A 26,498-nucleotide genomic window follows, 5' to 3' on the forward strand; every position below is an offset into this window, starting at 1 on the left:
AACTCTCCGGCCTCCTCCCGGCTGTTGGGTTTAGCTCTAGGTCCCTGTGCATCCCAGTCCCTCCCCATGCTGGGTCCAGGCTGGTGAGGTGCTGCAAGCCAGCCTTGAAGGGATGCAGGAGGAGCTGCACAGCCTCTCCTTTAAGGGTGGGGGATGCAGGTAGCAGGACTTGGTATTCCCAGCCAGGTGTTAAAGAGGGTTGGTTGGCTGAAGTGGGAATGAAGTAAGACCAAGATTAGGAAGTTTTTTGGGATTTGTTTTGTAACAGGAGCTCCCACACAAGGCTAAGGTCACGGTTCTGGTGCAGCCAGACTGGGGATGTGTTTTGAGTTTCACAAATAACAGCTTTTTGCAGCTCTGTTTCTTCACCAGATATGATGCAGGGTTACAAAATGCTTTTTCTAATATGCTGAACACCTCTGGAATGCAATTAATATTCTTGCCTAAGTCTCCAAAAATTAACAGGCGTGTCTGGAAGCTGCTGAACGTGGCTGTGTGTGTGCAGGGGGGTGCTGGGGAGGGACAGCTTAGTCCATCCAAGCTGGAAATGACCTCACATGGGGTAGGAAGGTGCAAAACCATGAGAGGGAACTGGAGCTCCCAGAGTGGCTGCAGGAGAACATGGAGAGTCCCACCACGGCCAGATCACAGCCATAGGATGGTGCTGAGGCTTGTAGGTGGGAGCAGACCCCATCCCAGCTGCTTTAGTGACACCACCTTCCTCCCACCAGCATGCCCGTGGCCTGGGAAGCTCCAAATGCCACCCCCTAGCTGGAGCAAGGGCTCTCCCAGCTCCTTCCCTTTGAGCCTGACAGGGGTGATCAAGGTAATTATTAATTAGCTGCCGTTGAGACTGATTGGGGATGAGGGCTCTCCCCATGTGGTGCAGGTGCTTAGCCTGTCTGGGAACCTGAGCCTGGGTGGTTTTTGTTTTCTTGCTGTGTGTGATGTGAAATAGGCTGCCAAAAGCTGGCAGCACATTTAGGGCTGGTGTTTTTTGCTGTGTAGAATATTTAAGATGAGTTTTCACATCTTATAAAGCTCATCTGCTACTTGCATTTTTGCCCTGCATGATGCTCAAGACATCTCCACAAAAAAAAAACAAAAAAAAAGCATTTGTTTACATATATATTTTTCACATTTATAAGGGGCTGAAGCTCAGAGATTAACAAAGCTTCCTATCAATTCTGCTTAAAAAAAGAATAAGCCTCATCTCAGAACCAAGTAGAAACAACATAAATCACCTCAAAATAGCTTCAGGTACTGAAGACACCTGAATTTCTTCTCTTGGGTTACAAAGGTTTCAGATGAGGTTGGGTTTTCTGTGGGGGACTGACCTGAGAGCCTGAGGCTGGCTGTGATCAGGGCCCCAAGGAGCTGCACAAACACACCGAGGGCATGAAGAAAAATGTTTTCCACCTAATCTTGTTACTGTAACAACACCAGTGAAATCTTTTAAAGCAGAAAAATGTGATGTTTTAACATGATAGCGCTGTCCCTTCAGCTCTGTGACAAATGCTCTCTGCTGCCTGCATTGCAAGAGTCCTGTAAGCTTGATGGCAGTCCTAGGGCACAGGGCTTCCATTTCCAAGAAAGCTATGACTCCTTTAAAATAGTCATTTTTTGGCTAGATGTGATGACTTTGAAAGGTTATCCTTTTCTCCCCCTCTTTCTTGCCCATCTGAGCCTTTTTTCTCTGTTTTTTCTTCTGTCACTTTTCATTCCCCAGCTCCTTTCCATGGCTCTTTCTTTTTCCAGCACACTTTGCTGCTTTTGCCTTAAAGTTGGTGCTCCCCATCCATTTTAAACCACTTCTGCTCAAAGCTTTGTGTTGGTGGTAGAGTTTCTCACCTCTTCTTCCCCTAGCAAGAACAGAATTGAGTTTCCACACATCTCAAACACAAGCATCACAAGCTGCAGCTGTTTTTATGCAAGACAAGCTCCTAAATCTTCCTTGTAATCCAAAACTCCCAGGTTAGGCTGGCAACAGCAGCCTGAGGATCACAGAGATGGAGTAGTTTGGGTTGGAAAGGACTTTGAAAGGTCATCCAGCCCAACTCCCCTTGCAGTGAGCAGGGACATCTTCAACCAGATCAGCTTGCTCAGAGCCCCATCCAACCTGACATTCAACACTTCAGGAATCCAGGGGCAGCCACAGCTTCTGTGCCAGGGCCTCACCACCCTCACTGTAAAAACTCCTTCCTTATATCTCGTTTAAATTGACTCCCCCTTTCCAGCATCTTTATGTGATGCTGACTGAGCCCTGCAGGCTCCCAGTATAGATTTGTGTTGTTGCTAGAAAACAGGTTGCAAACATCCAGCAGTCACCTCTTGGCTAAAAACCCTAAAATTATTAGCCAGAAACCAAGTGGAATTATGTTATTTATATTTATATTTATGAAATATCCTATCAATTTGTGTATTTTTAAAGTGTGACTCTCATAGTTCCTAGGGATCCTTTCTTGCTTCCCCTGAGCCCTGATCTGTCCATGACAGACCCTTTACTTCAAAACCTCCTGAAGTTTTGAAGGGCAGCTGTGAAATGAAGAGGAGATGCTTAATTTCATTCTACAGCAGCAGCTCAGCAGCACGAAGACAGCTCTGCCCTGGTTTGTGTTTCTCCCAGTCGGGTTTCTGTATGGCTGAGTGCTAAGGATATTTTTTTACTTGAAATCTTGAATTCTGCAGAGGCTGAGTGCTTATTTCTCAGGATCACCAGGGAAAATTTCTTACTCTCCCAGCAGGGTGGAAATTTCAAGGTCTGAAGCTATAATATATGTAGTCTTTCAACATCATTAAAGGAGGGGGTTTCTGACAGTGCCACCATGATGCAAAGCAAACTCTCCTGCCTGTGAATCCCCAATCAGTCAGTGCTGTGATGTTCCAGTGGAAGTAATTTGGAGGCTCTGGGAACAGGGGAGAAGGTGAGACATCACTAAACTGCTGGGTGGTAGATGATGGACCTTATATCTAGCTTTTAATGTGGTTTTCTGTGATATCATTTGCCTTAATTTGCTCATTTTCTCAGTTCTTAAGGAGCCAAGGGGAGTTCAGGATGGGGTCTCCAGGCAGAAAGAGAGTCTCTCTCTTTCTCTGGTCACTTAGAGAACAAGGCCATTATGGTGTTGTAATGACTGAGATGAGGCAGTGCTGGGGTGGAGCCCAGCTCCATCCTGCCCAAATTCTGCCCTGGGCAGGACATGGTGGGGATGGACCTTATTTGCTTGACTTGTGGCTGGGTCTGAATGAAACCAATCAGGTTTAATTAATTAATTAATTTATTTATTTATTTACATTATTATTCTTGTCATTGTTGTTGTTATTTAGGAGATGAGAGGATGTATTAAGGAAGACACTTCATAGTATCCTGAAATGATTGGAGTTGGAAGGGACCTTAACGCCCATCTCATTCCACTCCTTGCCACAGGGCAGGGACACCTTCCACTAGCCCAGCCTGCTCCAAGCCCCCTGCAGCCTGGCCTTGAACACTTCCAGGGATCCAGGGGCAGCCACAGCTTCTCTGGGCACCCCGTGCCAGGGCCTCCCCACCCTCACAGGGAAGAATTCCCTCCTAACATCTAATCTAAATCTCTGCTCTTACAGCTTAAAGCTGTTCACCTTTGTCCTTTCACTATCAGCCCCTACTCACTTCACAGCATTAAAAAACTCCCCAGGAGAAACTTCTGGGTTTTTCTGAGCTCGGAGGGCTGCATGCTCCTTACCTTGGGTGGGAGGAGACCCCAGTGATGGGAGAGGTGACCCTCAGGATGCAAAGAGCAGCAGGAATCCCCCAGGAGCTGAGTGCAGGCGACGTGGGGCGGAGGAGCAGGGGCTGCCCTTTGCTCCCTGGCCCATGTGGAAGTGGACTTTGGAAGTGGCAACAGGGAGCAGAGGAAGGGCCCTGACAGCCTCTGAGCAGGTGTGTGTGGCTGCTGAGGGGGGAGGATGGTGGTGGGAACCCCTGGCCAAAAATTGGGGTGGGCCCTTGGTGGGACTGGAATAATGGGTGCCTGGATGTTTGTGGCTGGGGGCTGTTTAGGGGAAGGGTTTACCTGGATGTCACCTAGAGAGCCCCAAACTGAGCCACCTCTGTTCAGACCTGTGTGCTTTCCAGTCCTGAAATTACCCCAAAGTGCCCTAAACTTTGAAGGGGACGAGCGAGGAAGGGTTAGACAGCATCTGGTCATCTCCCTGCATTGGGCAGGCCTGGAGTGGTGGGGGCACTTTGGGTACTGATGTTGCAAGAGGAGATGTGGGGGGCTTGAGGATGACATCCCCCTGGCAGCTGGGGCTTCACCCATGTGCCACCTTGGGCCCTCCTCAGGATTTCCTCTTCTGCCTGGCACTGCTATAACCAAATCTGGTGCCCACTTGGAATTCTTGCTGGAGCTGAAAGGCAGGAGGAAATCCCCATTTCCACCCCATCCATAGCTCACAAGAACAAGCCTCCATTTCTCCCTGCTTGCTCTTTCCTTGTCCTGCCAAAGCTTTGCCAATGTCCCTTCCCTCAGTGCATATCAGATGGGGTTTCACTGCCTGTCACAGAGGGGAGGGGGATTTCTCACCCTCTCACAGCTTGAGGGGGCTGTGAGTGCTGGTGCTTTGCAGCTGGGAGTGCAGGAGGATCCTACCTGGGTATAAGAGGGCTTTTTAAGGTAAGGACACATTTTATAGCAGGGCCTGTAGCAATAGGGCAAGGGGTGATGGTTTTAAACTGAAAGAGGAGAGATTTGGGTTAGGTATTGGGAAGAAATTCTTTCCTGTAAGGGTGGTGAGGCCCTGGCACAAGTTGCCCAGAGAAACTCCTCATCTCTGGAAGTGTTCAACATCAGGTTGGATGGGGCTTTGGGCAACCTGGTCTAATGGAAGGTGTTTGGAACTAGGTTATTTTTAAGGTCACTAGATTATTTTAAGTTCACCAAACCATTCTGAGATTCTTGTTCTGGGAAGAGATGAATGTGTGCTGCTTTCAAAGACAGACCATTTCATCCTGGTGTTTAAAGGGGAGCTTCAAGTTAAGGAAGATTTAGAGATGACTTTTCCTTGCCTCTGGGTATTTTGGAAAGGTTCCTGGGTTTCCAGGATGCTCCCAAAAATCAGAGAGTAGCTGGCAACGGGCTTCAAAGGGGGCTTTGAGGGGGTAGAAAAGCTGCTGATCAAACACTTTGTGACTTATCATTTGCAGGCCACTAAAGCCATTTGGGGCTCAGGCTCCCCAGACCCAGAGAGGATTTGGCTGGTGATGGAGCCCTGGGCCCCTGCCCAGCTGCCCCAGCCCCAGGAGAGGCCGGCAGCCCGGGGCTCATGGGCAGAGGGGCTCCCCAGCCCCCCGGCCCCGCTGCGGCGGCACCTCCTGCAGGCAAGGCAGGCTCCAAGGCCCGGCTCCTGGCACGGGAGACACGGCCCTGGTCACCCCTGGGATGAGGGCCACCAGCCCCGTGGTGACGCCCGCCGGCCGGCTTCCCGCACCGACAGCACCTACCCCAGCCAGCCCCACACCAGGTGAGAGCCCTCTGCTCCCTCTTCCTGGAAACCTTCCTAAAGTAAGAACTGCCTATTGCACTGCTCACAGGTCTGCCCTTGAGACTGCACAGGGACACACAGGGTCAGTAGGTGATGTCCAGCTATTCAAGCGGCTCCATGACTTCTATATTTAACGCTGTGTAGCATTTGCAGCTCTGATTTCTTCTTAAAGCTGTGGCTTCTGTGGTTGCTGTTTGACAAGCTCCGTCTCAGCCCTGAGGTGCATTTTTCTTACAGGTTTGATTAAATGCAGTTCTTTTTTCCTAAGTGCAAGGTGAACAATAAAAATACAAGTGGTAATATAGGAGCAAGAGGCAGCCTGCAAGCTCAGCTGCTGAAACAGTGAAGAGTGGACAGATAAAATGTGGGCTGGAGGATGTTCTCAGTGCTGAGAAAGAGCTTCCAGCAAATCTGGGTTGATTTGCCTGAGTTATTGCCCTCAGTGAGTTATGGAGTCGGTACGTGGGGTTTTGTGCTGAGGTCGTGTGATGCAGATGGGATATTAGGAAGTAAATTTTCTCTCTGAGGGTGGTGAGGCTCTGGCACAGGTTGCCCAGAGGAGCTGTGGCTGCCCCATCCCTGGAAGTGTTCAAGGCCAGGTTGGACAAGCCTTGGAGCACCCTGGTGTCCTGCCCATGGCAGGGGTTGAAATGAGATGATCTTAAAGGTCCCTTGGAACCCAAACCATTCTTGGATTCTATAAAACTGGGCATCACTGAAACTGCAGAGCACAGCTTTCTCATAGCTGGGGGCAGCAAACCATCCAAACCTCCTCCTGCTCCTTCCAGGTGTGATGCTGGACCAGTTCCTGGCCCTGCCAGAGCAGGGGACCTGGCTTTATTTCCATCCCTTTGCTGCCTCCGAAAGTCCCAAGCAGAAGGGACCCTAGGTGTGACCCTGGAACCCTTTCTCCCCCAGATCAGTGTGTTCTGTTGTGTTGTTTTCCAGGCAGGGCTATGAAGATCCCCACTGGCAGTATCCTGCAGCTGGCAACAGGGATGGCTACTCCTACCAAAGCCACCAGTGGCAGCCAGTGGCATGGCAGGATGACAGAGGTATGGGCTCATCCTTTGGGTCTGGAGGCAGCTTGCAGGGGAAGTGATGCTTTTCCCAGGATGGGTTCTTCTCCCAAGGCTTGCACACATCCAGGGCTCTCTCCTGCCCATGATCCTGGGTGGTGGTGGGTGCTCTGTGCAGCACTGGCTCCCTGTCTGCATTTAGGAAATGTGAGCAGGAGCTAGGTGCACCCAAAGGATGTTTGATCTTCATTACCACGGCTAAAAACCTGTGTCATTCCTGGTTCCAGCCTGAGTTTGATGGTGCTGTGTGATCAGGATGGCCAGGGCCTCTTCTTTGCTGTTTCTGGACGGAACAGAAGAGGAGGGAGCAAAGAGAAAAGGACATCAGTGCTGTGTTGGCAAATGTGCACAGGCATTATTATCATATCTCCAATGTGTAGGGACCATTTGGAAGCAAACTGAGTGGGCATGGCAAATTGCCTGATTCATGGATTTTCTTCTGCAACTTCATTGTTGCTCTGGAGGGGTAATGCTGGCTCTTGATTCTCTCTAGACCTGAGGCAGGGAGAGCCTTATGGCAAGAGTTACCGGGACCAGCACTACTACAGGGGCTACCACCCCAACCTGGCCACGGGCCCCCCAGGGCACGACAGGTAAAGCTGGGGAGTCTGTGCAGCCCTGTGAAACCACCTGCTGCAAAATGAGTGGGTTTGTGGGTGGTTCAAAAATCTCAGACCTTCAGTGTGTCTCCCTTTGCTCCCACCTGCAGGACCTACAATTTCTATGAGGAGAGCTACACCTCGACTGCCAGGAGGGAAGGAACCCTCAGCAGTGATTCAGGGGAGGCTGGTGGCTGGTCCAAAGAGGTAACCTCAAGATGGGCAGGGGTGGAGGACAAGAATCTCTCAGAGATTTGGGAACAATCCATGTGTCCCCCTCCAGCTGAGAGAAGGGCCCCTTTGCAATGTTGCACTCAGTGCCTGACAGTCCCTGGGGATTATTGCAGTGGGTTTTTAGTGTTTGTGTTCTCTCCCTCTGCTGGGCTGTCACTCCCCCAGGTGCAGGGCTGTGTGCTCAGCCCAGGAGCAGCACAGAAATCCAGGCTTAGTGGGATGTTCTGCAATGGAGCTGGGGAAGGGTCTGGTGTGATGGTGTTCACAGGGGTCTTAGGATGAGGGAAGAGACAAGGATCTGACTCCATGTTTCAGAAGGCTTGATTTATTATTTTATGATATATATTATATTAAAACTATACTAAAAGAATAGAAGAAAGGATTTCATCAGAAGGCTAGCTAAGAATAGAAAAATAATGAAATGATAACAAAAGCTTCTGTCTTGGACAGAGAATCGGAGCCAGCTGTGATTGGCTATTAATTAGAAACAACTACATGAGACCAATCCCAGATGCACCTGTTGCATTCCACAGCAGCAAATAATTATGGTTTACATTTTGTTCCTGAGGCCTCTCAGCTTCTCAGGAGAAAAAAATCCTAAGGAAAGGATTTTTCATAAAACATGTCTGTGACATTCTGGAGCACAAGCCTGATGAGGAGAGGCAGAGAGGACTGTGGGGGCTCAGCCTGGAGGAAAGGAGGCTCAGGGGTGACCTTGTCACTCTCTACAACTCCCTGAAAGGAGGCTGTAGCCAGGTGGGGATCAGGCTCTTCTCCCATGGAACAAGTGACAGAACATGAGGAAACAGCCTTAAGTTGTGCCAGGGAAGGTTTAGGTTGGATACTAGGAAAAAAAACTCTTCAACAAAAGGGTTGTCAAACCCTGCCATAGGCTGCCCAGGGACATAGTATAGGCACCATCCCTTGGGGAATTTTAAAGATGTGTAGATGTGGCAATTGGGGACATGGTTTAGTGGTGAACATGGCAGTGGTGGATAAATGGTAGGACTCAGTCTTAGAGAGCTTTTCCAACCTTAATGGTTCCATGATTCCACAATTCTAGCCCTCCTAGGTAGATGACAGCTGTGTGTCATTGTCAGCTCTGTCCACCAAGTCATGCTCCATCACACTTGTGTCCTGACTGCTGGGTTTTGCCAAGAGAAAATTAAAAGATTAAATCAAAGCTGCTCTGGTGATTTTGCTCCTGGGTGGTGCTTTTTTTGGGTTTCCAAGCCCCATCTCCTTGGCTGTGGTGAGAAGCTCATGTAAGGGCTAGGAAAGCTGTCAGACTACAGCTATGGCTGATGTAAATTACTTTTCTAAGCTGTTGGGTGAACCCAAGCTGGTGTAGGGTGTGAGCTGCTGGGATGGGAATTGGCTGTGCTGCTCCTGCTGGGCACTTCCCTGCAGCAGCAGAGCCTGCCCCACTGCCTGGGAGCAGGAAATCAGCAATGTCCCTAGTTTTTGAGCCAGGTTTGTGTGCTCTCCCTCCCTCCCAGCCCTCGGGCCAGCCCAGCCTGCTCCTGCAGTACCAAGAGTCAGGACTCAGCTCCAGCAGCCATGAGCTCAGCCAGTACATCCGTGACGGTGCTGATGACTACAGCCCTGGAATGGGGTCCTGGAGCACGGGACAAACAGGTCAGGTGGAATGGGGGGCTCTGACAAGGGGGAAGCAAGGGAATAAATGGCTGGTGGTAGGGTATTGGCTGTCTCTCAGCTGGGTCCTCTCCTGGAGGAGGTTGTGCAGGCACAATGCATGACTGGGGGGCTGCAGGGTGGGTGAATGGTCCAGGGGCTCTGCCTGGGTAGGTGTAGGAGCTTCTGTGCACATCTGCTGCTTTGGGGGACAATTCTTGCACAGAGGGGTCAGTGCAGGGCCACTTAGTTGGGGGACAAGTTTGGGACTGGTGAAGCCCTCCACAGTGGATGTGGTGTGTGATCAGTGTGAGTGGCTCACAGTGGCCTGTGTGTCATTGCAGGGGAGCCCTTGGTGTCCACCCCACCCCCAGCAGTCCCCCTCAAGTTCCCACAGCTGCACACAGCACTGTGCTTTGGAGCTGGGGGCCACCTGGTGCTGGTGTGTCCCCACCACCCTGCTGAGGGACAGCTGCCCCGTGTCGAGCTGCACAGCCTGGAGGTAGGACACAGCTGGCCCTCCAGGCCCCCCTGTCCCCTCCCTGGAGTGGCTCCTGTCACCCTGAGGGATGAAGACATGGTTCATAACCCAAGCAGCCTCCTCAGCAGCCTTCCCATTCCTTGCTCCCATCTTCTGTCCATCCCATGTGAACTTTTGAGTCTCCATCGTGCCAGCCTGTGCCTGGGTGGTGCTTTCAGCCATCAGCTCTGTAACCCTGGGTACCAGTGACCTGCTTACAGTGATCCCTTCTCATGGGGACAGATGTGGTGTGTTCCTCTCCGAAGGACAACTGCATTTATCTTCCTGAAGTGCTCCAAAACAGGGGCCTTGTCCCCGAGTCTCCCACAGCATTCCAGTCTCCTATTTTACCTCCAGAAGGAAGCAGATGCCATCTCAGCAGACATTTCTTTACTGGACCTTAGCACTGGAGTCCATGTGATAGCTCAGGGTCTGTGCTCTGTGGTTACCTGATGACAGCACAGGGTTCACTGGCACTGTTCAATCCTTGGCCAAGGCACTGGCTTCCCAATAGCCCAGGTGGGGCTGGTCTGATTGCTGGAGGCCAGCTGCTGAATTTACTTTTGTTTTTTAGGCAATCCTTCATGGCACAGAAGAGCTGGAGGAGCTGCAAGCCTTCCCTGGGCCCCTGGCCAGGTATGGCAGCACAGGCAGGTCCAGGAGCTGTGTCCTCCTGGCTGTCTCCTTTATGAGGAGATGTGAGCTCCAGGCAGACTCAAAGGGTCCCTGTGGTTTTGAGTTATTTACAAAGGTCTAAGTTCAGGCAGGGAGCCCAGCCCCTTTGATGCAGTCTGGGTTGGTTTGGGTTGTGGGATTTGGTATTTTGAATATTCATAGGATGTGGGTTTAGTGTGGTTTGTACATCTGACCTTATTTTGTACTCATTTTGTCTCAGAAAAATGATTTTTTTTGGTTTCTTTGAACATCTGAAGCTCTGGGTCAACCTGTGGCTTAGCTTTTCCTAAAGTTTTTGTCCCCTGAGATGGCTGAGCCACAGCAGGGTCAGACCCAGAATGTTCCTTCATCCAGTGTGAGCCTGGGGATCAACCAGGGGTGCTGCATCAGGTTGTCTCTATTTCTGGCCACTCTCAACCAAAGCAGGGAGAGAAAAGGAAAAAGTATTTACCAAGCAAAAGAGCTGTGCATACACAGAAGCTGGGGGGATTATCTGGAGCTTCCTCTGTGAGCTCTCGTGAGACCCACCCAGAGTGCTGCAAACAGGTCTGGGGCCACCAGCACAGGAAGGACATGGAACTGTTGGAGCAAGTCCAGAGGAGGATAAAGGGACTGGAGAAACCTCCCTATGGAGACAGGCTGAGGAAGTTGGAGCTGGAGAAGAGAAGGTTGTGGAGACATTACAGCACCTTCCAGTATCTGAAATGGCTACAAGGAAGCGAGAGAGGGTCTCATTGTCAGCAACTGTAGAGCCAGGACAAAGGGCAGCAAGTGCAAATTAAAAGAGGGGAACTTTAGGTGGATATATGGAAGAAATTCTTCCCTGTGAGGGTAGTAAGGCCTCAGGTTTCCCAGAGAAGTGGTGGATGCTCTATCCCTGGAAGTGTTCAAAGCCAAATTGGACAGGGCTTGGTCTAGTGAAAGGTCCCATGGCAGGGCGGGGTGGACTAGATGAGCTTTAAGCTCCCTTTCCAACCCCCAGACCATTCTATCATTCTGGGTTCCCACTTGTGCCAAAGGGTACATTGGGAATCTCCATACAATATGTTGGAATGACTGAGTCAGGATCAACATCTCCACCTGCAGTTTCTCTCTCTTGTTTTATCCACTCTTCCTTCCTAACTGAATGGTTATTTTATTGTATGGCAGCACTTCTGCCTGGCTTGCACATAGCTGAAGGGTTTCTGTGGTCACACAAGTGACCCTCCCACCCTGCCTCCACAACAGATTGTGCCTGCTTCTGCAGCCTTGGACATCCGTGGATGTAATGGCAGCACAGCAAATCCAAACTGTTTCTTTGCAGATGGATTGAGGAAAATATTATCAGGAGGGCCAAGAGTGGGTTTGAAATGTACTTTGCATCCCTGAAACGCAGATCTGCTAGGTGTCACAATAAATCTGAGTGTGTTTGAACTTGAAAGTAGTCATTGGTCCTGGGGATCTTCTTTCCTCCAGCTCTTGCTTGAAATCTTTGTCATCCTCATCAGTGAACCTGGGGACTGAGCCCAAATGATGCCCTGGGTTGCTTTGCCTTGGGTTTCTTTGATGCTTCTTTCTGCTGCTGTAGGGAAGATCTGCACAAGGTGGATGTGATGACGTTTTGCCAGCAGAAGATAACCACAGGCTGTGATCTCTCAACACAGAGGGGCAGAGATTCCTGTCTCCTCTGGAAACTCCTGGTCCTCCTCTGCCGGCAGAATGGGGTAGGTATCCCATGGAAGAGGCTGACCCTTTTGATCTTGGACATGAGACAAGGAGTATGTCCCTTAGGTGCCTCTTGATCCAGTTGCTATTTTTGGGGGGAAGGGGTGTACCTTAAGAGGATCTGATTTTCATTCCTCAGTTTGATGCTGCCTGGATATTTGAAGCAAATCCTTCTCTGTGATTGCTTTTTGTCCTTGGGAACTACCGACAGCCCAGTGAAGGGGACTGGTGCCACCTTCATGGAGGAGCCAGCACTTACACTTAAAAGGGGGCTGTTCCCTTAATCCACTGAAATCCACCCAATCCAGTCTGCAGCTGCTTGTTGGAAGCAGGTGGATAAGGTCATCAGAGGGAGTGTTGTGAAGGTCTTGCTAATTGTGCTGAGTCCTTTTCCTTCCAACTCCCCGTGCTGGTGGCCAAAGCTGGTCTTGTTTGGGGCATGTGCTGGGACGAGGATGCAGGTGTAAGAAGGGGGCAGACTGGAAGTGCCATCAGCCTTTGCTTGTGGGGTTTCAGGTTTCTGTGGTTGAGATGACTCCTGAGGTATTAGAAAGTCTTTTTTCTTAGCTCTGCGATCAAAGAAGAAGTCGAGATTCCTCGGTTTTGCTTTTCAAGGTTGTTTATTTTCTCTTATCTGTTACATTCTTTCTCTAACCTGCTGAGGTCTGTCCAGCAGGTCGGGTTGTGGCACATTGACTGGTGGTGTTAACTTTTTATACTACAAACTACGTGTACTTTATTTACAATAATTTTCCAATACCTATCACCTATGTTAGACAGTCTGTCTCTATTCTAAACCAATCAAAAAGAAGACACTATCCCAGCAGAAGATAGAGGACAAGAAGAAGAAGGACAGGACATGCCTAGATTCCTCCATCTTGCTTCTTGAACCCCCATTCTAAAACCCAAAAATACTACTTTTTCACTTTGTGACAAATTCACAATCATCCTACTCAAACTCTTGTGGCCTGTAAATCTTCACACAAAGTTGGTAATTGTTTTTTCCATGGGCTAAAATCAAAGGCACAGGTGTCTTTGACTCCATGCCAAGGTCCCTGAGCCCCTTGCCAGGGTCTTGAATCACCCAGGGCAGCCAGAGCAATGTCCTGGGTTCTGACCCTGGGGCAGCCTCCAGGTGGCTCCTTCCTTCCCTTTCACAGTCCATGGTGGGCTCGGACACGGCGGAGCTGCTGATGCAGGACTGCAGGCGCCAGGACAGGTACAGGAGGCAGGAGCCTGCAGCCAGCCTGCTGGGCATGGCTGATGACGAGTGGGCGCAGCGGCAGCCGCTGGACCTCATCACCGGGGAGCTCCCGCCCGTCGTGGAGACACAGGCACAGATCGTGGAGAAGTTCACCAAGCTCCTCTACTATGGCAGGAAGAAAGTAAGTGGTGAGTGGGATCCAGGATGTGGGGCTGGAGGTTTTGTTCTTCTTGGACCTGTTGGCCTCTTCAGGCAGGTTTTAAAGGGAAGGGTGCTCCTTCACCCTTCAAGAAGTGACTTCTGGTTGTGGGATCAACCTTCCAAGCTGTGGCAGTGATTTCCCACACTGGGAACTGGGATGGGAGACCCAAGCGAAGATGAGATGCAGAGGCTTTTACCAGCACCTCTACCACATTTAGTTTCATAGAGTCCTAGAATGATTTGCTTTGGAAGGGACCTTAAAGGTTGCCTTGTTCCAAACCCATTTGCAGCTATGTGATCTCACAGGATACCTAAGGCACAAGGAGAAGAGAGAGGAGCGCTGCAGACTGGGTGCCCAGACTGGGATCCCACAGCTTTGAGGGCTAACAGGCAGCACAGACCTGGAAATGTAGGGGACACAACATTGATTTGAAGGTCCAAGTTCTTGTAAATTTTCAGGGTAGAAAGACAAAGGGATGCAGAAGATGCTAATTTGGAGGATGCTAATTAAAACCAGAGCAGTTATTGGGACTCTCCTCTGAGCTGGGGGAGCAGAGGAGGGAGGAAGCAGAGTTGGTACAACCCCTCTTTCTTCTCCCCCTCACCTGCAGGAGGCTCTGGTCTGGGCCATGAGAAACCAGCTGTGGGGCCATGCCCTGTTCCTCTCCAGCAAGATGGACCCTCGGACGTACAGCTGGGTCCTCACCGGGTAAGCTGGAGAAGCTCAAGCAGGGTATGATGTTCCATGGCTGGCTTTCCAAGCCTGCTATTCCTTCAGTGCCCCCTGAATTGGAAAAGAGCATTGATTCCAGCTGGAGCCTTTCCAGAGGGGGCAAGGGGGACAGAGGACATCCATCCAAACAGGCCTGAGTCCTTCAGGCTTCCCAATGGACAGGAGAAACCAAGTGGGGGGCTGGAAAGCAGGAGGAAAGCCAATCCCTGGAGATGGAGGGCGAATTTATTCTGAGTCTTTGGTTTTGCCCATGCTGCCCTAGCAAAGACAGCCATGGGGCAGGGGGAGCTGAGCAATTTTCACTGTGATCAAGTCTAGTCCCAGCTGTTCACCCCACTTGTATGAGCATTTTCTGGTGAAATTTAATGTACTTAGTCTGGATTGGGTTGATCCCTTCAGGGAGAGTTAAGCAGAAATTTTCTGTCTTGTGGAACCCAAATCCTTTTAAGGAGGTTTTATGCAGTGTTGTCCTGGAGACCTGCCTTCTCTGAAGGTAATACAGATCATCACCCCCAGAGGCTGGTGATCCTCTCTGCCTCCTATTTACAAGGGCATGGAGGGATAGGATAGGGAGGAACGGCTTCAGCTGACAGAAGGTAGATTTAGATTAGATGTTAGAAAGAAATCCTTCCCTGTGAGGGTGGGGAGGCCCTGGCACAGGTTGTCCAGAGCAGCTGTGGCTGCCCCATTTCTGGAAGTGTCCAAGGCCAGGTTGGACTGGGCTTGAAGCACCCTGGTCCAGTGGGAGGTGTCCCTGCCTATGGAAGGAGGGTTGGACTAGAAGGTGCCTTCCAACTCAATCCCTTCTTGGATTCTCTGGGAAACCCCTAGAGACATCAGTTTCCTGGGGCATTTGGGCTGTGCTCTGGGAGGTGAATGAAGGTCTGGGGTCCTGGTGTGCAGCCCTTCTCTCTGTCTCCTCACAGGTTCACCAGCACACTGGCCACCAACGACCCACTGCAGACCCTCTTCCAGCTGATGTCAGGAAGGATCCCTCAGGCAGCTCTGGTCTGTGAGCAAGAGGCTGGCCCTGTGTTCCCCTGTGCTGTCACCTGCCTGTGACACCCACCTTTTGGTCACCATCTCTCCTCACCTCTGCTCTCCTCCTCTCCCTCCAGTGCTGCGGGGATCCCACGTGGGGGGACTGGAGGCCCCACCTGGCTGTGATGCTGTCCAACAAGGTTGGAGACACAGAGCTGAACCACCGAGCCATTGTCACCATGGGGGACACTTTGGGTGAGCTGAGATCAGTGGGAGCAGCCACAACAGGGGTGGGCACTGCAGTGTCACCATGCATGTCCACACTGAGATGGTTGTGCCTGCACCTCTGGAGCTGCAGTGCCTGTGTGGTGGAAGGGGTGAGGTGCCAATGGATCCTCAGGTGAATTGGGCCCAGGCACATCCATTAGATGCTCTTGTGGAGACACCTGGAGCAGTTGGGGCCAGGGAAGGTGTAGGTAACTGCAGGGACTGAGCCTTGCCACCAGTGGTGGGATTCTATGTATCCTGCAAGAGTTGGAGCTGGCCTTGCTCAGGCTCACCCAGCTCTACCATTGAACAGAAATCTCCTGAAACAAAAAGCAGCAACTGGGGAAAACAGACAAACAACAGGGACAAGGGAAGGATCAGGATCTGCATTGCCAGGAAAGTGAGGCAGTTGAGTTTGTATTTTATGGGTGAGCTTGAGGGCCTCCAAAGCAAAGCAGACCGTGTGGTGATGTCTCATACTAAAGGTTTGTCTTTTTCCATGCAGCCAGCAAGGGAGCAGTGGAAGCAGCTCATTTCTGCTACCTGATGGCAGATGTTCCCTTTGGTTACTTTGGAGCAAAGACAGATCGCATGGCCCTGCTGGGCAGCAGCCACCGGTGAGCAAGCACTGCAGGCTGGCGTTTTGCCAGGGTCGCCTGCCCCACGTTTCCGCCCTCCCTGGGGTCTCACTTTGATGCAGAAGCAAGCCCTGGTCGGGGCTTTTCTCGCTGCTAGTGTGCATTCTGTGTGGGGCTGTTTGGGGAGGAGCTCTGCTCCTGCCTGCTGACCCCGCCCCTCTCCCCGCAGCCAGGCGTTCTCCCAGTTCGCCCGGACAGAGGCCATCCAGAGGATGGAAATCTTCGAGTACTGCCGGCAGCTGCGACAGCCCGAATCCTTCCTGCTGCCCTTCCAGGTAGTGCATGTGCTCAACTACATCTCGTGCAGAGCTCAGACTTGCCCCAAAACATGCACCCATCTCCCTGAAGCCTGGAATTCAAGCTGTTCCTGAGGCTTGTCCCCTTACTGGGCTTTGGGAATGATGGAGAGGTTGCCTTGGCCAAGGGACTCATTCAGGGCAGGTTTTGGGATGCACAGTGTGTCTGATCAGTGCTTGCTCAGCTCTCGTTGCCTTCCTGCTCTCTGGGTAACAGCTATTTATGCTTTCCTATTGCAAAGCAGCACCCAGCTGTTGCTGCCTTGGGGTGGACATATCCCTGGAAGTGTTCAAGGCCAGGCTGGAAGGAGCTTGGAGCAACCTGGTCTCGTGGGAGGTGTCCCTGGCCATGGCAGGGGGCTGGAACTGGATGAGCTCTGATGTCCCTTCCAACCCAAGCCATTCTAGGATCCTATGAAGCTCCCTGCTTCAAGGAGGGAGGGCTGGATGCCTCCATGGGGATGGGTGGAAGTGACCTCTGTGTGCAGGATCCAGGATTCTGTGAAGCTCCCTGGTTCAAGGAGGGAGGGCTGGGTGCGCGATCCAGGGCGCTCTGAGCCACGCTGGGGCGATGTGCCTGGCACAGGGCACCCACAGCCCTGTCCATGTCCCTGTTCCCACCCCTGGCTGCTCTGCCTCTCTCCCCCAAGGTGTACAAGCTGCTCTACGCCTCCCGCCTGGCTGACCACGGGCTGCCAGCCCAGGCCCTGCAGTACTGCGAGCTTGTGGCCACTGCGCTCCTGCGCTGCGACCCCGCCGCGCACCCCGTCCTGGCACGGCAAGTGGTGAGGGTGAGTCTGCACCTCCTGCATCCCAGCCTGGGTGTAATCCCTGCTCAGGAACTGCTGGGGTGGGAGTGGCTGGCAGCTCTGAGCAGCCCCCTGGGATTTGCTGCCAGGTACAGGGTTTCTAATCCCCGTGGATTTCGGGTAGAAAACAAAGGTGTTATGTTGACTGCCAAGTAGGAGCAGAGTTATTTGGAAACAAAGGATGTTTTTAAGTCTGGTGGGGTTTTCTGAACTTCTAAATGTCACAGGCTTAAGAAGTGAAGTCTAAGTGCGCATTTCCCCTCCAGCACATCTTCTACAACTATCTTTACCTCCTGAGGGGTGTGTGCTGGGGTGACACTGAGAGGGAGCATGGCCCAACATGTAGCACCAAGTGCAGCCCCTCTACTTCCTGAGCAGGGGGCTGGGGTAGAGAGGGACAAGAGCAAGTGTCCCAGGTCCCCTTGGGGCTCTCACAAGACCAGGGCAGTGCTGAGGCTGCTTGTCACCTTCCTCCAGCCTTTAGGACCAGGTTGATTGGGGCTTTGGTGGGTCTAGTGGAAGGTGTCCCTGCAAATGGCAGGGGTGTTGGAACAAGATGAGCTTTAAGGTCCCTTCCAACCCCAAACCATTCTGTGATTCTATGAAAGGCACTAAAGCTGTGGTGCTGTGAAGTGAGGGGCAGCAAGATGCCTGTCTGAAGTGGGTGCTGCTGAGTTCACCCAAAATTTGGCTGGCACTGCTTCCTCACCCGATCTTCGAAGCCTATTTGCTGTCTAACAGCCTTTTAGATCTGCCATTCTGCTGGGGATAATGCTTCTCCTGGGAGAAAACACTTTCATCTGAAAAACTAGTGCATTCGTAGATGCTCTTGTCTTTGATGTTCTAGACTGTGTTACAAATTATGATACACATTAGTGTTTGATTAAGACTTCCCCTCTTTTGAAGCTGGGGACGATATACAACCAGGTGCTGGTTCATTAATACTGGATCAAAGTGCACATAAGCTTTTGGATTAAACATTCCCCCCGTTTAGGAGTAATCATGCTTATAATTTCCTTTTTCCTGTGATTGATTCAGGATGAGCATAGGTGTGTTTGTAAAGAGATGGGACAGTGGGTAGTGCAGGCTCCTGCTTGGCTGCAGGGTTGCTTTGCTCTCGTGGCCAGTCCCAGTCCCAAGGTGGGGTCCAGTTGTGCAGGTCCTGTCTTGCTGTAAACTCACAGACCTGAGAAGTGTGCTTGGTGCTGGTTTAGAGTTTGTGTTTTAAAAGCTCAGGAATAGAAAGAAATGGCTGCTAGGACTGGTGCTGGAAGGAATAGCTGAGTCTTGTGTGGCTGTGGAGGGTGGCTGAGCTGCAGTCACCTCTGGGTGGCTTTTGGTGGCAGCCTTGTAGCAAAGCATTGAAGATAAGGCAGCATGAAGTAGCCAGAGGAAACTTGAGAAATCCCCAAGAATCCTAGAATGGTTTGGGTTGGAAGGGACCTTAGAGATCACCTAGTTCCAACTCCCTTGCCATGGGGAACCTTCCACTAGATCAGGGGCTGATATCAGCAAGAGAAAATCCAGTAAAGATGTGGATGAACAGCAGTGCTTTGAGTGCCATCTCCCCTCACCCAGCTGTCTTAAAACTGGATCCTTGTCTAAACAACTCCTTCAGGCAGGGAATTAGCTCAGCAGGGAGCCCTGCATCTCACCTTGGACTCCTGGGTCACCCTGGAAGAGCCTCCTGCTCCATTGATGGGAGCTGGAGCCCCAAGTCACTGAGATGGCTGCAGCCAGGGCAGCACAGACCCTCTTCTGCAGGAGAAATTAAACACACAGCAGCAATACTGCAGAGAGGGACCTGGGGGAGATAGTGGAGCATGGAAAAATACTGAGCAGCAGCATAACAGGATGCTGTTACAAAAGGAAAAAATACCTCACCGTGTTATAGTGTTATTCTGGGTTGTGAGAGTACAACTGTCATATCTGAGACAAGGAGGTGATAATCCCCCCATGCTGGGGTCTCAGGGGTCTTGGCTGGGTCCTGTTTGGGCTGCTGCATGTGGAGACAGGGCTAAATTGGAGTGAGTGTGGGAGTGGAGAGCTGGGGCGATAAGAGACTGAGGGGAAAATGACCTCTGGAGAAGGCCTGAGGGTTATTTCTTCTAGGCAAGATATGGTGGGGGAGAAAGGGGTTTGAGGGATGTGATAACAGCCCTCAGCACACAGGAGGCTGCTCGTGGGGGATGCTGGCTGGCTCCTCTCACAGCTTCCATGGGAGCAGGGATAGAGAGGCTTAATTTGCAGGAGGGAAGATTTCACTTAGATATTAAGAAAATACTCTTTAGCTCTAAGGACATCAAGCATCAGGACAGGCCTGGGAGGCTGTGAAATCTTCTCAGAGATTTGTAAATGCAGATCAGAAAAACACCAGCTCCCATCCATCCTCATGGGGTAGGTGAGGAGCTCAGGAGCTGCCCTGGGAGTTGGGCTCTTTCCCGGGCTTCTGGTGGGGTGTCCTGCAAACCTGCCAGTGTCCCAGGATGCCTGTGAGGGGGTTGATTAAAGCCACTCATTTTCCTCAGGGGGGAAAAGGGATGCTGATATTTACCTGTCTCTTTGATGCAAGGAGCATCTTTGACACAGTATTTTGGCATCTCTGTGGAGGTGCTGAGCCAGCCCTGCTGAGACTGTGGGGCATGGGATGGGCCAGCACCTCTGTGGGGGTGTGGGAGAGGGAATAAATCCTGCACAGGAGGCTGGTGTTATTTAACCCCTGTATTATGAAGTGATGCTGTTTTCCCAAGCCCCTGTGTGACAGATCCCTGTGGATCTGACCCTGTGCTAATCCCTGCTGTCCCCCTGGCCTGCAGCTGGCTGAGAGGCTGAAGCTCTGTGACCCTCTGCTCCTGGAGATGCCAGAGCAGGAGCAGGCACTGGAGCCTGACTGGCTGGAGCAGCTCCGAGCCTGCTGCCAGGAGTGGGAGGTAAGGAGAGGCAGTGGGACAGCTGCTCTGGGCTGTGCTCTGTCTGCAGGAGCATCTCCTCCTCTTCCCTCAATCTGAGGGGATGGAGGTTCTAAAGCTGCTGTTCTTCTCTGCTTGTGAGCTCTGAGATGTGCTCTCTGCTCTGGGACCTGCAGATTCAGTGGGAGCAAGGGGCTTGCAGTGCCTGAGGGCTGCAGAGCTTCACACAGGGCAAAACTCTCTTTGATTTGGCTCAAGGGGGGCAGGCAGGGGCTGGTGGGGGAGTGATGGTCTCCCTTTGCAGGGGGGCATTGCAGAGCTCACTGATGGGGTGTCACCTTGTGGCTGTACTCTGGGGTCTTTTAACTATGGTCTGGTGCTTGGATTAATGCTTTTCATTCCGATTTCACACCTGCTTTTGGTTTTGTGGCCTTTTCCATCTTGTTTCCCCTCCTGCCTGCTCTCAGGGGTGCTGCAGCCCCTCTTGCTTACTGGGAAAGAGCTGGTGTGGGTCTCTCCTGCAGCCTGGGGTGGGCTATGAGCCCCAAATCCACAAGCACTGTGCTTTCCTTTGCATTGGCTTTGTGATTTCCTTAGTTTTTGTCCTGTTCCACCCTTTTTCCTATCCATTTTACCATGTTTTACCTCTGCAGGTGGAAGATGATCTTCCTCCAGAGGTGGCACCTGCTCAGCTGGAGCTGCCCTGTGCTGTTCTACCAACAGCAGGTAAATAAACCAAAGCAGCAGCTTGTGGTCTCCCCAGTGGGCTCTCCCTGCGTGGAACTGTGCTGCCATGGGCTGGGAAGCAGCTTCCCAATCCCTGGAGTTTTTATCAGCAGCAACTCCTTGCTCCTTGCATCCCTCCAGAGCTCAAAGGCTGCTCCTGCCTGCATGCATCCCTCAGGCATGGGCTGCAAAGTGAGGGCTCAATGCTTGGTGCTCATACAAAGTCTGAGTAATTGGGCCTAATTACCACAGCTTCAGGGTCCCTCTGGGTGCTGTGGGAGGAGGAGAGCAGCTGGGGGTGGGTGCTGGATGAGCCTCCCAGCTGAGCCTCAGGGGAGACAGCCCCATTCTCAGGCAGTCCTCTGAGGGTGCAAACTGGAGCTGAACTAAAGGGATTTCACACTTAGACAGCAAAGGATTCAGGAAGGAGCTCTGTGCCAGGCTGCAGGATGCCTGTTGCTGAAGAATCAGCATTTCTCCTTCCCTGCTTCCTCTTTGATCCCTTTGCTTCACCCTTTGGTGACCCCAAGAGTCCAGAGGCATCAAGAGGAGGGGCACAGCCATCCCCTGGTGTCAAGGAAAGAGCAGGGGGCTTTTCTTTCCCAGATGGGCAGGCATCCATTGGCATGTCCCATTGAGGAGAAGTCAGGGGGAGGTGTTGCTTCACATCCAGCTCCATCAGCAGGATGCTCCTGCACAGTCCCCTGCTCCTTGGATGTGCCTTTGCCTGGGAATGCTGGCACTGAAGTGTGGAGAGCAGAGGCTGGTGCAGACAGGATGAAACACAACTAATTCCTTCAAGCCGTTTCTTCCTATCAGCTTTCCCTGTTGCTGCCAAATTCCTTTTCAAAGAGCTCTCCCAGGCAGTAAAAAGGATCATCAATCCTGATCGCCTTCTGCTGCTATCAGGGCTCAGACTATGCTCTTCCTTCCCTGGAAGGAAATTGCAAGTATGATGATCCCATTGGCCTGGCTTCTCTGAGCAGCCAGGTCTGCTCCATGTGGTCTCCACAGCTCACCTTCCCTGTGCTTGGCCCTTTCCTCCATGGTGAAGGCCATCCAGAGCCACCACCTGAGGGACCTGCATGCAGAGAAAGCTGGCTTGGTGCTGAGTCCATCCATCTTGGAAAGACAAAGCCCAAATCAGGTGCCAAGCTGGGATCCACGTGGTCCTCCCTGACTTGTTCCAGCTGAGCTTGCCAGGCAGCATGAGTTTGAGCATCCATCGTCCTCCTTGTGGATCTTGAGCATCTCCAGGCCATGTGGGAGCAGCTCATGGTTGTGAAGCAAGTCCTGAGTGGGCTGGAGGTGATGCTGGCAGCAAAGCAAAGGGTTTGACAGCATCAAGAGGTGCCCTAATCCTTCCCTATGGGATCTGGGTCCTGCCTGCCATGCCTCACAGCAATGGAAGAGGAGTTTCCCAGTGTCCAGTGTTTCTGGCAGGAGGCTGCTGAGCTGGAATGAGCAGGACACACACCTGGGACCAATGTGTGTGTGAAATGAAACCAGTCCTGCTTGCTCAACTTGCCTTCCAAACAAAAAAATCCCAACCCTGAATAACTCTGCCTAGAGCAAGGAACTCATCCATGGGTGCTGCTGTGGAACAGGAATGAAAGCTACCTGCTGAATATTTCCTGCTCAGGGTGTGCAGCAGGAGTGGGGGAAAAGGCTGGAGACCTCAGCCTCCTTTGAGCTGCTGGTGCATGCTGCTTGTGGGCCCTTTGCTTCCATAGCATTCTCCTTCTGAGTTCATTTATAGCCTCAGGTATATTCCCAGGAATAAAAAAATAATTCCCCCAGTCTTTCCCAGCCCACCTTCCTTGAAATCTCTGGAAGGTTCCTATTGCTGTGCTGTGTCCTACCTCCTCCCTTGCCTGGTGCCTGAAGCCTTTCCTCACTCCCTCAGCTCCTGCTGATGTTTAATGGAAAAGGGGAGAACAGCCCAACAGAATTATAAACATTACAAAAATTATAAATTCCTGAGGTGTGGGGTTTTTTTTGGCAGATGAAGAGCCTGGCAATGAGATTCCCCAGAGTGAAAGCTACCAGTATGACCAGTGGTTTGAGCCTGTGCCATCCCAGGGACTGAGGTCCCAGGAGGATGTGTCCCTGAGGTCCCCAGCACCTGCTCAGGTCGTGGCATCTCCAGTGCCCAGCGTTGGGAGAGAGCTGCAGCCCCCTGTGCTCAGCCAAGAGACACCTGCCCCTCTGGAAGGGGGTTTTGCTGAGCCCCCTCCACAGCCAGTGCTGCCAGCAGGTAAGTGCTGCAGCCTTGTTTCCATGCAGAAATCACAGAATCCCAGAATGGTTTGTGTTGGGAAAGGATGGTAAAGATCAGCTGGTTCCCTGCTACAGGCAGGGACACCTTCCACTAGACCAGGCCCCATCCAGCCTGCATTGGACACTTCCAGAGATGGGCAGCCACAGCTGCTCTGGGCAGCCTGTGCCAGGGCTTTACCACGCTCACAGCAAGGAATTTCTTCCTTAGAAGTTGCCTTTGAGATGCACCACTTCAGCCTCACCACTTATTCCCTGGTTCTGGCAGGGATCAGAATGGCCTTTTGCATCTCTTGGGGGGACATCTTGGCCACCACGTGAGTGGCTGTGCTCTGGAGAGGGGCATGGTAGAAGCTCTGCAAATACCTCTGATGGATAAATCCATAGCTCCACAGATCAAACCTTGACTGTGTCCTTCCCTCTGCTCCACAGGAGAAGCTGAGGAGCCCTGGGGTGCCAGGCTGTCCCCTGGAGGGGTGCAGCCAGCCCTCCCCACAGAGCAGGTGAGTCAGAGGAGCCAGAGAGACCATCCCACTGAGGGTCCTGGCTGGATCTGGGATGTGCTGCCCCATCCTTCCATGCAGTGAACTCACATGGAATCCCCCCATCACGGTGCCACTTGTTCCCTTGGGTGAAAGCTGTGCCCTGCTGTGTAAGGCATGTAGGGGTCCCTAAGGATGCTCCCCACTAATCTGGGTGTGGAGCAGTTCCAGGGGGGCTCTGACCATGCTCGGTGCAGCTCCTGTGGGAACAGCACGTGGCAGCTTCCATGTCTGATGGCAGGAGGAGTTACCAGCCAGGACTCGGACTCTGTCAGAGACCTCCACTGTGTCCCTGGGGGACAGCCAGCTCTCCCTGGACAGCGCAGGTGAGGACACTGCTGAGGAGCAGGCAGAGGCCATGAAGCCAGAGGAGAACAAGGTGAGCATGCCAGAGCCATCATGAGCCTCATGCCCTGAGCTTGCCTGGCCCTGATGCCAGCCCTGCCCCTGGAAAAATGATGCCCACTCCCAGCAGGCACCTGGAGGAGCCTGGCATCCATCCCTTCTTATTCCTTTCCACTCTTTTCCTTCATTTCCCAGAGCTCTGGATTCAGGTGGTTTGGCTGGTTTCGGTCAAAACCCACCAAGGAAACTTCTCCCAAAGCTGAGTCTGACACAGGCTCAGACTCTCCCACATCAGGACCACAGGTAGGGACAAAAAGCCATCCTGTCCCTGGTGACATGCAGGGTGCAGCTGTGAGAATGGGTGACACATCTCCCCATTTCTCCCTGTCCTCATGCAGGGGCCATGGCCATTCCGTGTGGGGGGACATGGGGACTGGGAGCCCTTTTAGCCTGGAAGTGAATCCTTGATTAATAATAACTGTAAATTCAGATAGCCTCTTTCATATATATATATATATAATATAAATTCATATAGCCTCCTTCAGCCATGAGGTCATCCAAGCCCTTGGCAAACTCTGCAGGGATCCCTCGCCCTCCGCTGGAGCGGAACACAGCAGCTGTGAGCAGCAGCACTCTGGCAGGCTTTAGGAGATGCAGGGAAGGGAAAACCTCTTTAATTGGAAGTGCAGCAGCAAGGAGGAAGCAGCCATGCATGGTTATCCCAGACCTAGCCAGTTCCTAAGGGCATCACATCCCTGATGGCTTGGAGCGAGAACCTCCCCTGGAAATTTCTTCCTGGTAGAGAATGATCTACAGTCCCAGAGCAAAAAAAAATGTTGGGATATTCTTCTCAAACTGGCAGGAGATGAAGAACAGAAGGGGACCCATGGAGCTTGGCCCCTCACACTGTACCCAGGCTTGGTGTCCAGCCTCCTGCCTGATTCTGAACCCTCAGGCTGGTTCAGCTTTATGCTTGTGTTGCTTGCCCTGACCCTGTAGCCCCTCCTTAGCCATGATTCCTGCAGCTCCTGGGGTACCTCTGCAGCAGGAGGGGTGCAGAATGGGTACCCCAAAAGCCTGGTGTGGTGTCTGGTGCAGAGGTCTTCTCCCAGCTGAAGGAGCTTCTGCTCTAAATGGGTGGATGTGATTTCAGGAGCGGGCATCACCATCCCCACCCATTGCCCCTCTGGCAGCTGTGACAAACCCTTTGGCTCAGCCTCTCTCCAGAAATCCTGGTAAATATCGCACAGTTCCCCTCACCTCTCTCCCCCATCACCCTTTCACAAGCTTCTCCTCTTAATTTTAAGTTGGCTTTTGTTTTTGGTTGCTGGCCCTAGGAGGAATGGAGGGTGAAAGCACCTTTGCTGTTAATCCAGTGTCTGCAGAGGTGAAAGGCTCGTGGGATGGAAGGCAGTCAGCAGGACAGCAGGTGAGGAGGGGAGGGAAGTGTACCCGTGTGTGATGGGGGACAACTCTCTGCTTGGGGTGTCTGTTAAGGTTCTCTCTCTTTGGTCCTTCCAGGCTGTCTACCGTGGACCTCTGCCACCAGTGGCTTCAGTTCCTCTCTTCAACCCTGCCCAGGTCGCTCAGGTGAGAGTATTTTTATGAGGGTGGTGCTGTATGAGACCTGGGGTGGCTCCTGATTTTGGGGTGGTGCCACATTTCAGGTGATCTGCTATGGGCAGGGGGGGGGGTTAGGTAACACCAGTTTTGGGAATAAGGGTTTTTTATAAGTAAATCAATGGTGGGAGGACAGCAATGGGAGGGTGTGATGAATGAGCAAAATGTAGGGAGGATGGTTGTGGTTGCATCCTGATGATGGCAAAGCAACATTTTGGGGTACAGCCCATTGCTCACACCACCTCTCTCTCTGTGTTTCCCAGCTTCCTGCCCGACCCACCCAACCCAGGCTGCTTTCCCAGCATCGCTATCCCAACCCACTCTGAGGTGGTGGGTGGGGACAGCGGCAGAGACCAATTACACAAAGTTTTTTTAACCAAAATGGTGTTTGTGGTTATTTTGGATGGGGTAGGAATGGTTGGACTTGCTTGGTGGAGGGTGTTGTAAAATAAGGGGGAGGTTTCTGGCTTTAAAAGCCAGTAAATGGGGGGGTGTGAGGCTGGGAGGGGGGTGAATAATTTGGCGATTCAGGTGAGAACATAGGCCTCTACCTTCCACTTTCACAAAATTTAGGTCTGGTTTGCATGATTCATTATTGTCATCCCTTATGCGTGGTTCCTGAAGTCCACTCCAGTGTTTCTTTTTACCTTTCTTTTCTATACATTTAGGTATTTAAACATAGATGATATTTAAACGAAGCCCCCTCTCTTCACTCACTCACCCTTTCCTCATAAGCGAGATGCTCCTTGATGATCTTTGTTGCTCTCTGCTGGGCTCCAGGTTTGGGGGGTTGAAGTCAGTAATAAACAGAGGGAGGAGTGGAACACTGAGGTGTGTGGGGAAGGAAGGGAGGGTGGAAGAGGAAGATAAGGAGGGTAGGAAGGATGGCGAAATAGTGAGGGTAAAAAGGGTGTCCGGGGGAGAGTAGTCTGAATTGGGTTATGGGGCGCTGCCCCACCTCACCCATTGGACTCAGCGCGC

General features: G+C 51.9%; 1 protein-coding gene across 1 annotated transcript; it reads left to right on the plus strand.

Annotated features, from left to right (window-relative positions):
* The first annotated feature begins 5,242 nt into the window (after positions 1-5,242).
* Positions 5,243-25,843, plus strand: SEC16B (SEC16 homolog B, endoplasmic reticulum export factor). The gene is made up of 25 exons (XM_054638569.2): positions 5,243-5,502; positions 6,472-6,578; positions 7,096-7,195; positions 7,312-7,408; positions 8,935-9,073; positions 9,415-9,572; positions 10,165-10,226; positions 11,833-11,968; positions 13,130-13,354; positions 13,986-14,083; positions 15,034-15,115; positions 15,226-15,343; positions 15,861-15,972; positions 16,163-16,268; positions 16,940-17,080; positions 19,915-20,028; positions 20,661-20,733; positions 22,739-22,990; positions 23,443-23,513; positions 23,794-23,931; positions 24,093-24,200; positions 25,051-25,132; positions 25,235-25,326; positions 25,419-25,487; positions 25,781-25,843. The coding sequence occupies exons 1-25, from the start codon at positions 5,243-5,245 to the stop codon at positions 25,841-25,843; spliced, it is 3,003 nt and encodes a 1,000-aa protein (XP_054494544.2).
* The last annotated feature ends 655 nt before the right edge of the window (positions 25,844-26,498 follow it).

The sequence above is a fragment of the Agelaius phoeniceus genome, chromosome 8 (genome assembly GCF_051311805.1).
Source record: "Agelaius phoeniceus isolate bAgePho1 chromosome 8, bAgePho1.hap1, whole genome shotgun sequence".
Classification (NCBI taxonomy): domain Eukaryota; kingdom Metazoa; phylum Chordata; class Aves; order Passeriformes; family Icteridae; genus Agelaius; species Agelaius phoeniceus.

What these genes read in the sequence shown, in the direction of transcription:
- SEC16B (XM_054638569.2), top strand. Translation starts at nt 5,243, where the DNA reads ATGGAGCCCTGGGCCCCTGCCCAGCTGCCCCAGCCCCAGGAGAGGCCG. An exon ending in TCCTCTGCCGGCAGAATGGG is followed by an intron (nt 11,969 to 13,129) that starts GTAGGTATCCCA and finishes TCCCTTTCACAG; the next exon opens with TCCATGGTGGGCTCGGACAC. An exon ending in GGATCCCTCAGGCAGCTCTG is followed by an intron (nt 15,116 to 15,225) that starts GTCTGTGAGCAA and finishes CTCTCCCTCCAG; the next exon opens with TGCTGCGGGGATCCCACGTG.